The following is a 9603-nucleotide window of genomic DNA, read 5'->3' as shown; positions in this document are numbered from 1 at the left end:
AACATTCCTAAAATTAAAAATTTCTTGCAAATGTGAAGCCAGACAAAATGTATAACTACTAGCCAGATAAACACTAAATTAGTTGAGGAAGAAAAACTACTCCACTCTGCTAAGCATTGTAGATCATTTTCTGCAAAAAATTATTTTCAAATTAATAAATTTAAATTCCATCCCTGACGAACCCGTGGTGTGGTCTTCCCCACTGATACAAATCCCGGCATGCATATATTATTTTGTTGACCACTGTTGCAGATGCAGCAGAAAGCACAACTTTGAATAATACCAACAAGGAGACGTCAAAATAAAACATTAAATCATTCCACGTACCTTTGGGCGGCGGTTTTCACAACTGCTTGAGCGTTGGCATGCTGGAAAATCCGTCCTTGTACCACAACACCCTGTGACACCGAAGGGCCAACGATGAAGTAGTTGGTTCTGCTATTGATTGATGGCGCCGTTATAGCCTGGGAATTTTCACTTGTAATGTAAAAAGAAAATTACAATACATTTGACAAACCTGGACAGACCATTACTCAAGAAAATCATAAATGCATCCTGCACTTACAAAGCCATAACAGTCGACATTTTCTGTTTTCTGTGAACAACATTTACCTTATTTTTTTTTTTTTTATATATATATATATATAAATTAAAACTATTAAAAAAAAACTATATACCTTAGTTTCTTGCCAGCTCCCAGCATATTCAGACCAATGGTATTTCCTTTGAGCGATCTCAAATGATTATTTGGCCTTCGTTCATACGTCTTCAGAGGCTCGCCACTGCAAAAATGTTTCAAGGAAGGCGGCTGTTGGAGAGAGTGGGGGCAGGAAAAATAAAAAGGTATACAACAAATGCAGCATGAATCAACTATTTAACGTTTACCTAAAGAGTAACTTGTACATTACAAGTTGGACTGTAACCTACAGGGCCACTTCAGGGCCGACAGATTGAGACTGGTAGGGATGATGCTTACTGATCATTTTCAGCAGGAGGTAGGCTAGTACATTAAACTGATTGGCTATTGTTGAAAGATTAGTACAGCTGGCAATTAATGACAATGAGAGGAAAAAAAACAACAATAAAAGGTCTCTTACCTTCTTCCCCTCTGGGCTGCTCAACCCATCAGACTCATCCATTCTCACTAAGGGAGCTGTGCTGAGGTTCAAAAGAAGAATTTAAAAAATATATAGCCAATGATTAATTGGATATCAACAACATTCAAATGAATTGTATTAGTATTGTATCTACCCCTTCAAGAGGTGCTTTGTTTTGTAGAAATTATTAAATGTGTTCATCTTCATATCCATAAATAATTCCAGTAACAACCAACTATGGCCTTCTATCAGCCTTTGTAATGCAAATATGCTGTAGTTCAATGGTCCTCAACTGCCGATTCCCATGTCTGGGTAGCTGTGAACAGTACAAGTTTTTGTTTTCAACCAATTGGTTTGCTTACTAAGATTGGTTTGGTTTCCATTACAAAACCAAAATATAGTACTTTTAGGCTTTTAGGCATTTGGTTTGGTACTCGTTCTGGATTTGTAAAAGGTCAAATGACAAGGATTCCGAAAATAGCAACCAGCTTAAGTGTTGAAACCAAGTGCGTTTACATAATCCAGTTCACTCCTGTTCTTATCTGTATTTTGAGGTAAAGCTAGCAGCTAGGCATTCAAAGCTCTCGACAGGAGAAAACACGATACACTAAGAACCTGATGAGAGCATTTTACATTGTAATTTAAATCAGCATTGTACATATTTCCAGTATGATTTAGCCTCAAGGGAACTTAAGCTTTGTGTGAAACTATTTTGCTAAATCTGAAAAGTTTCCAGGTTTAAATTTGATCAGCCAGATAAACCTGCTGAGTCAAGGCCTATTTCAGATCGACAATGTCAACAACAAGCCCAAGACAATGTGTTCCATTGAGTATATAAACTGCATTTGTATTATAATTATTAAATAAAGAGCCTCACTCATGATCCCTTTCTTCTTCATTGTCATCGGAAATAGAAAAGCTCCAGTTCTGCTTGAAACCTCCATCTTTCTTGGCTTCTGATCTATCTAGAGCTAGAATACAAATACAACTGCCATCAGCTCATGTTAACTTATTTAATAGCAACAAACCACACTTTACATTCAGGATGTAGACTAAAAATATGAGTCCAAGAATCTGAAGTTAGTTTTGAAACATGAATTAGGCTAAAAGCCTTTCCACATATCCATTTAGCATTACAAAAGGGTTAGGCTAATTTAATTGACATCACTTTGAATTATGATGATCATTAAACCTGTTTTAACACAGAAAAGAAGCAAACCACTATATAGGCTATGGTTTGTGGCGTTATCCATTTGTTCATTTCCATTTCTAGTTAATAATTTATGCATTACCTTTCTATTGCTTCCTTGCTCCAGCATTCATAACATTGTAGAAAGACACTTCCCATATATCCACTCACAAAATCAAGACAGCTATAGCAAAGTTGCTGGATATTTGTAATTAATGACAAAATGGTCTTGTGGATTAAAATGTATGCAGTTACTACAGTATTCATTTACGAGGAACTGAAAATTCATCAATAAACACAAAACAAAATGTCCAAATCGCATCTTTCTGAGAATCTTGATTGAGCTTCCTTTATAAGCTTGTGCTGGTTTTCCATGGGCAGTTATTATTTCATAATAAGCTTATAGGATTAAATGTAAGCAGGTCCCACATTTAATCAAATCAGGTAAGCTGATGTAATGCTTTTGGAAGACAGTTTACTTCGCAATAGAGAGGCCAATGCAGAAGAACACATTGAAAAGCTATGGTTAGCCTGTAATATGTGCCAGTCTATTCTTTCAAAGGATAGAAAACAGTAAGTCAAATGCCTCCAGCCAGTAGAATTTTTTTAAGTTTACTATAATAATAATAATTATTATTATTATTTATTATGCTCCTCGCGTTCTTGATTGTTTTCCTCCTTGCCGTAGCCCTTGTCTGTGACCCTACATCTTGACAGCACTTAGCTTTCACCGTGCAGGATGTAGGAAGTCTCTTACTGTACTTGTGTAAATTGTAAATTGGAATTTGTAAAATGTATTATGTATTACTTGCTATGTTTGATCTAAGTTGAATTTGTACCGATTGATGCCTTGTACTTCTGTATTTTTCCACTTTGTTTGCACTTATGTTGTAAGTCGCCCTGGATAAGGTCGTCTGCCAAGAAATAAAAATAATAAGAAGAAGAAAATATTGTCTGGTATTCATGATACATTTATGGTCAGAATGTATTTTAAATATAGCCCATATTTATATTTTCATTGAAAATATTTCACCTTTATACAAGGCAAGTGTAAATCAGTAAAATATTATACAACACAAACTGCAATATAAATTATAATTAGGCTATATAATGATTATGAATAATAGAAGCACCAGCCTCATTCAGTAATATTATATCTAAAGATGTGAAGCATTTAATTTAGTATTCATTAGAATGAAAGGAATTATTAGAGTTCTAAAATAAATGGCATGTGAATAAATATTTTAGGCACATTAATGTAAAGTCAAAGATGAAAGGATATCAGTACAGTGTGACTTATCTGAATACCACGTTTCATTTGTTCCCACTGATGTCTTGCATCAATGCAGGAAAATCCAATTAGAATGAATATGCCAACTTAAAAAAATGACAAGCCGCGACAATCGCACTTTGGCATAATCCCTTTGAGAAGTACTTATTGATAAGAGCAGCATCGTGATTCACACAGAGAGTTGTCAGAATCTGGAACAAACTCCTCAGCGATGTGGATGATGCTGAAAATTTGGGAACATTTAAAAATAGACTAGATACTTGGATAACTTAGATAATGGATGCTAAACGAGCACGATGGGTCGAATGGCCTCCTCTCATTTGTAAACTTTCTTATGTTCTTATGTATATTGGTTATAATTGGTTCATAAAAACAAATGAAACTGCAAGAAACATGTAAGACAAGAAATAGGCTATATCTCAAAAAAGAGCCCACATGTAAACATTTAAAACCACAATCACAATCTCACAATAATGGAAAGCCATACCCATTGGTTTGAAGTACTAGAACAGCACAAAAATCAGTCACAAAATTATTCATTATAAAATGGTGCCCTCTTTTCCATTAAATCTATTTGACAATTAGTAATGCACAGAATTTGCAAATTTCCCCAATACTTAAGTTAGTAGGCCTAGTTCATAGCTATCTGAATATTCTAGCAGTATGTATTCAGGTAAAGGCAATGCTTGGTGGAATATATAGGGAATAAATAATCAGAAGAGTCTGGCAACACTGTATCAGTCGAAAATGAAATAAGATATTTATTGCTAATTTTTAATGCATTACTGTGTAAAAACCCAGATTTAACTAAAATACCCCTTTATTACAAAGGGACAAGAATTTGAGCTGATAGGAAAATAAACAAACCACCCTCATCTCCTGTGAAAACAGTTTACAAGGACTAAAAATATATTGTAATTGTAATGGCCCCTTGTAATGAGAGTGTAATACAATCCGTTTCTTTTGGTAACAAAACCACGCCCCCTTGTGAATGTGCCAGATATGACCCCTAGACAGACGGACAAAAATGCAACAAGTTTCAGGTCAGAAACAATATTGTGACCAGATCCTGCACTATATTCAACAAAACAAAAGGTCTGGTTTGATATGGCCTTGGAATAACCCATTATTGAGCCAATAAAAAAATCACCATCATTGCTATTTCAAAAGAAAAACAGGCCAATACTCTTGATAGATTCATTCTCTGTGCACAGGAACACTGCAAACACTTGTCACCCAGTTTATATGGGGATTAGATGACGCTGTATAACCACACCACAAAAAAGGGAGGAGGACTGAGAATTATAGAGAAGGGAAACAGATGCCCAAATGCTGATAGTAGCCTATTAAGGCAGAACAGCAAGCCTGTTCAAAATGTCTGATGTAGCTGACAGTCACCTTCAGAATATTGCTAACGGAGCTCTCCTTCCTGGGATATTGCCAATGATCTTACGAACCGCCTAGAAACAAGAAAACATTTTGAGAACTATGGTGAATAAGCAACCAGTTTCAAATACTATGTTGATTAAGCAACCAGTTTAAAATTAGATTGAAGTCTTTGACAAACATCTGAAAGCTAAACTAAAGACATCAGCAACAATCAAACTGGCAAAAAAAAAAAAAAGAGTCATGCAGTCACCTTCAGGTAAAATCCATTCCCGGTAATTCTGAGTTTAGTTAACATAAGTACTTTTTAAAATAAGGCTAATCCCCCCATAGGAGATCTCGAAAAATATGATTGTGCTTCCACAAACCTCTGATGTTCCAAATACATCTTTGATAGAATGCCTTTTATCCAGACAAGGCAAGACAGAAGTCATTGTAATACTTGGGTAATACAGGTCTTTCAAGACATCTGAATTCTGTGTTGCCATTGTGATCCAATTCAGAGAATCCCAAAGCAATTTATTTAAGATCTATAACCCTCAAGTACCCCTCTCTGAAGAACAGGACATATCTGGCAAATTCAAAGAACAACACACATGTAGCATCACTCCCACGCAAATATAGTCTGAAACTTCAAAAACTTCAAGTTCAGCGTCTAAGAGAAGGAATAGTATGTCTCATTGAATGGTTGTCTACAGATCATTATAAGTAAGACCTAGGCCTATGCCTTAGACTGGGAACCTGATCTAAGATTCCTGTGGTAACAATTGGTTTTAAATGTAAATAACATCCTGTTGAAATTGTGAATTTGCAAATGCCAAATAAAATATAATTAATTTATTAACTAACAAACTAAATAGATGCAAATATGTGACTGTTCCTAATGCATTTCAATACAGTTTCATAAAAGACAAACTGATTAATACATGAACACAAAGATCATCATCATCAATTCAGCCGAGGTATTTTTCCACAGCAACATACATGGAGCACAGTACAACTGCACCATAAAGCAGATTTGGGTTCAAACATTTTCAAATACAGTCAACCTTATTCAAGAAGATGCTTTACTCCCAACTTCAGTATTATAGTTAAATCCAATTCACCAATGCTCTAAAGTTATAGTTTAAGATGATAAAATCATGAACAGGCAAATCTTATACTTCAATGGATGGCAGCCGAGAAGAATTGTGACCTGCAGGTTTTATCTTAATGAACAGAGATTATAAATGGGTGAACATTACTTTTTCAAGTTTGAACTTCTCATATTAACTTGGGATTTGCACTGAAAATATAATTCGTTTTCTAATCTCCAGTCCAATAGCTATACTATAATCATCTCAAGTGACTGATATTCTTGTTTGTATACGTAAAGAAGGCAACAGTGGCAGATGTTTGGTTTAAAACAGATCAAATCATGAACAGGAATTAACTGGTCATTGACAAGTGAACTTGGTTCAGATTTGCATCAGTTGTTGCCTACCTTTCATGCACTTAAAGGATATGATTACACCAGCAGCATCAGTCGCAAAAGCCATTTGGTATAGACACTAACAGATACAATAGGCCACCTTTGCCAAGCTCGGAGCTGACATACAGGGTTTGGAAACAACAATCTGAAGACATGTTCATCTGCTCACGGTAGGTCAGAATAGTATGTGACATCATTGTTTTAAGGTACAAGATGTTCTGCCACAAAAACATGCAAAAATGTCCTCCACCAACACCGAACTGAAGTACAGCTAGTGATGCCCTCTTCCTAAAAAAAAAAAAGGGGGGGGGGGGATTGAGCTTAGTATAATTAGCCATATGAGGCATGTTTTAAACTCCATGAACCCCAAACTAAAACTTTACTGACACATATTCAACAAACAGGAAACATCTTAAAGCCTAGGCTAATTACTTAAAATAACCCAGTTTGTCAATGGAGAAGTTGAACATTTAGTCTCAGGATATCACTTGTGAATTTTGTTTTCTCAGGCCTGTGACTTTATTTCAGTTCTTGACTGCACCAACATTGACTGCAGTGACATCTCCCTAACCCACAGCAAGCTGGAGGGCTTTGACTTACAGCATCATCTTAGCCATGATTCATTACAATCTGTACAAAGGTGACTACATAAATCTAAAACCCATGTTGACCATATACACATATTAAACTAAGAGTATGTAAGGTGAATAACTCAAAAACAATGTCCTGGAATTAAATATGGAGACTTTAAATGACGACATTAAGAGAGGACAAAATTAAAAGGGCATACTACTGTAAATAACACTAGATATATGACAACGATATGGATGTCAGTTTGATATACTGCCAAGCAACTATTGTAGAGGTAATACACATCACTCATAGAAGACTAGGAAAGCCTTGCAAAACCTGGATTAACATGGTACAATCCCTAAGATTACAATGAAAAACGTTTCACGAAAAAGGCAAGCGGACACATTCATTTTCCTGGGTCAATACACTGAAGCAGCCTTTGCACAGGGCAATGTATGCTACACTGGGACTTCAAATAGGCCTAAACTAGGCTAACCCCTAAACTGTGTGATCCAGCTACATAATGGTTTGTATTTTGTTTGTAACGTCATAGCTTACATTCAATGGCTACACAGTATCGAAATTAGGCACAACTAAAGTTTAGTTTGCTGCAAAGCCCTCTTTTGGCACTTCCCATTTGTATCGGTAGTGCAAAATGGTGATTTAAAATAATGTATAGAAAGCAGTCCAGCTATAAAGACAGTAGCATGGGATGTCAAATTGCCTTTGCATTTAGTTAGAAGATATTTAGATGGCACTGAAGATTTGGCAGGCACAGCAAACAGAATAAAACGACCTGCTGCAGGTGCACTTAACAGAATTAATTGAAGGAGACACTGTGGACTCAAACTTTAGCTTAACAAGCAATAAATACTTAACTACATACTGCAAGTCCCCTACAACACCAGCACTTCAGTCATTCCCTGTAATATACTCATTTCAGTTAGCCTACATGTTGTTTTCCCACATTGTCTGGGAGTTTGTAGGCTATGCTCAGGTAAAAACAAACTACTAAATCACGAAACAAACAAACAAAAAATACAAATATAGGGTGAACATTACCAAGTGATTTTCAATTTGGGCATTGTAAGAAAAATAAGAAAGTGCTGCAGAAAACAACGTCAGACGACACGCACTCTGCATTGTTTCAACCCCTCAGAGAATAATATATATTGCGTGTTTATTCAAGCTGAAATACAAAGTTTAACATGAATAAGAATATCGTTCTGTACAAAACGTTAAAGTTTAGAGTCTGTCCAACATACCCGATTTTTTAACGGGTCTGTATCCATGGATTTGAACAACAATGTTACCATTACAGTTCATTAGAAATAAAACCTGACAATGCAAACTCGGGCTGTGGGATCACGCTTAATTGATCGTAATCTTTCTTAAAAAGCAATGCAAATCAGTCAGACAGCTGTAATTATTATTATTAGATTATCCCAATTTAAAAAGCGCAATTTGACTAGGCCACATGCTCTGTAAAGCAATAATAGACCAAAACAAAATACACACACGACCCCACAGCAGCGCGCAACGATCACATTTACCTTGTGAACGGATACACTGTGTCTTATAATATATAACTGCACCCAAATCTGTAAAATACCCCGAGAGAGGCCTACCTTGAATAAACAGACTCCTCTTGTGGGCCATGTTTAGTCCATCGTAAATGTTTGCTTCTCAACAGCAGCCAATGTCTCCCTCGCCTCGGTGTTGTCGACTGGCGGCGGCTGATGCCGACGGTCGTCCGCTTTTCTCCCCCAGAAACCCCTCTTTTCTGCTGCTCTGGATCTCAGTTTTTATCGCCTAAATTGTTTGTGGACGGCGAAACCCCCGAGCATGTTAGCGAAATGTGCAGCATATATCTTGTAGCCCTTTGCCTACTATCATTTAGGCATCTATTTACTCGGTCCAGCTTAGTCCGGCTACCGCCTCCATTTCATCGTGATAGAAAATAATAATAACAAACGCCTCGGTTACCCCCCGCATATAATCGTGACAGTCTCGGCCAGACAAAAGCGGTCCAAATCAAATACAGTCCTCTTCAGAAGCGCCGTTTTTCGAGAAATTGTCATCCCCCCCCCCCCCTCCTCGACTGCACCACTTTTCCGGGCGTCTCCCACCTCTAGCCAACCCTCCTCAGCGAGGATTACGGTCTCAAATCAAGCCCCCGGATGCAGTGCGAGTAGGCCGCAGTCACAGTGGGAACGGTGTAGTGGAGAACTAACTCAATTTCTAGACAAAACGTTAGCTACATTGTGCTTAATTGATATTGATTGAGATACAGAATGAGTATGTGAGAGTCGACACACTGTAGCAACTCACATTTGAACCAGGGTTTTTAAATAATTTGAATATAACATTGTCGTTTACATTATTAAACCACAACAAAAAACATGTAAATGATTCGTATTGTAATTAACTGGACGTCTTGCCATTAGCACATCTCTGAAACACTGAAATACAGTGCACACAATGTAGTTCAAACAAACAAACCTGCCCAAACAATAGTCTTTAATATGGTGTGTGTGCGTGTATGGGGGGACATTGCTCTGGGCTGCCTGCACGGTTAATCTGACCCGCCCCCATA

General features: G+C 36.9%; 1 protein-coding gene across 6 annotated transcripts in view; it reads right to left on the bottom strand.

The window, feature by feature from the left end:
• The window catches only part of senp6a (SUMO specific peptidase 6a), a 22070-nt gene extending 12960 nt beyond the window's left edge, over positions 1–9110 (bottom strand). For 4 of the 6 annotated variants that reach the window (XM_066723340.1, XM_066723368.1, XM_066723350.1 and 1 more), the window contains exons 1-5: positions 8636–9110; positions 1975–2068; positions 1098–1158; positions 678–808; positions 328–477 (exon numbers count right to left, since the gene is read on the bottom strand). In XM_066723340.1, the coding sequence (XP_066579437.1) occupies positions 328–477; positions 678–808; positions 1098–1158; positions 1975–2068; positions 8636–8666 (467 nt within the window). In that variant the 5' untranslated portion in view covers positions 8667–9110. The remainder of the gene's footprint in view (positions 1–327; positions 478–677; positions 809–1097; positions 1159–1974; positions 2069–8635) is intronic. The other 2 variants (XM_066723377.1, XM_066723386.1) reach the window with 2 other exon arrangements.
• Positions 9111–9603: the final 493 nt, after the last annotated feature.

This window comes from Amia ocellicauda, chromosome 1, assembly GCF_036373705.1.
Source record: "Amia ocellicauda isolate fAmiCal2 chromosome 1, fAmiCal2.hap1, whole genome shotgun sequence".
In the NCBI taxonomy this organism is placed as follows: domain Eukaryota; kingdom Metazoa; phylum Chordata; class Actinopteri; order Amiiformes; family Amiidae; genus Amia; species Amia ocellicauda.
Note: the sequence above shows the minus strand (reverse complement) of the source record. Positions and strands in the feature narration are given on the sequence as shown.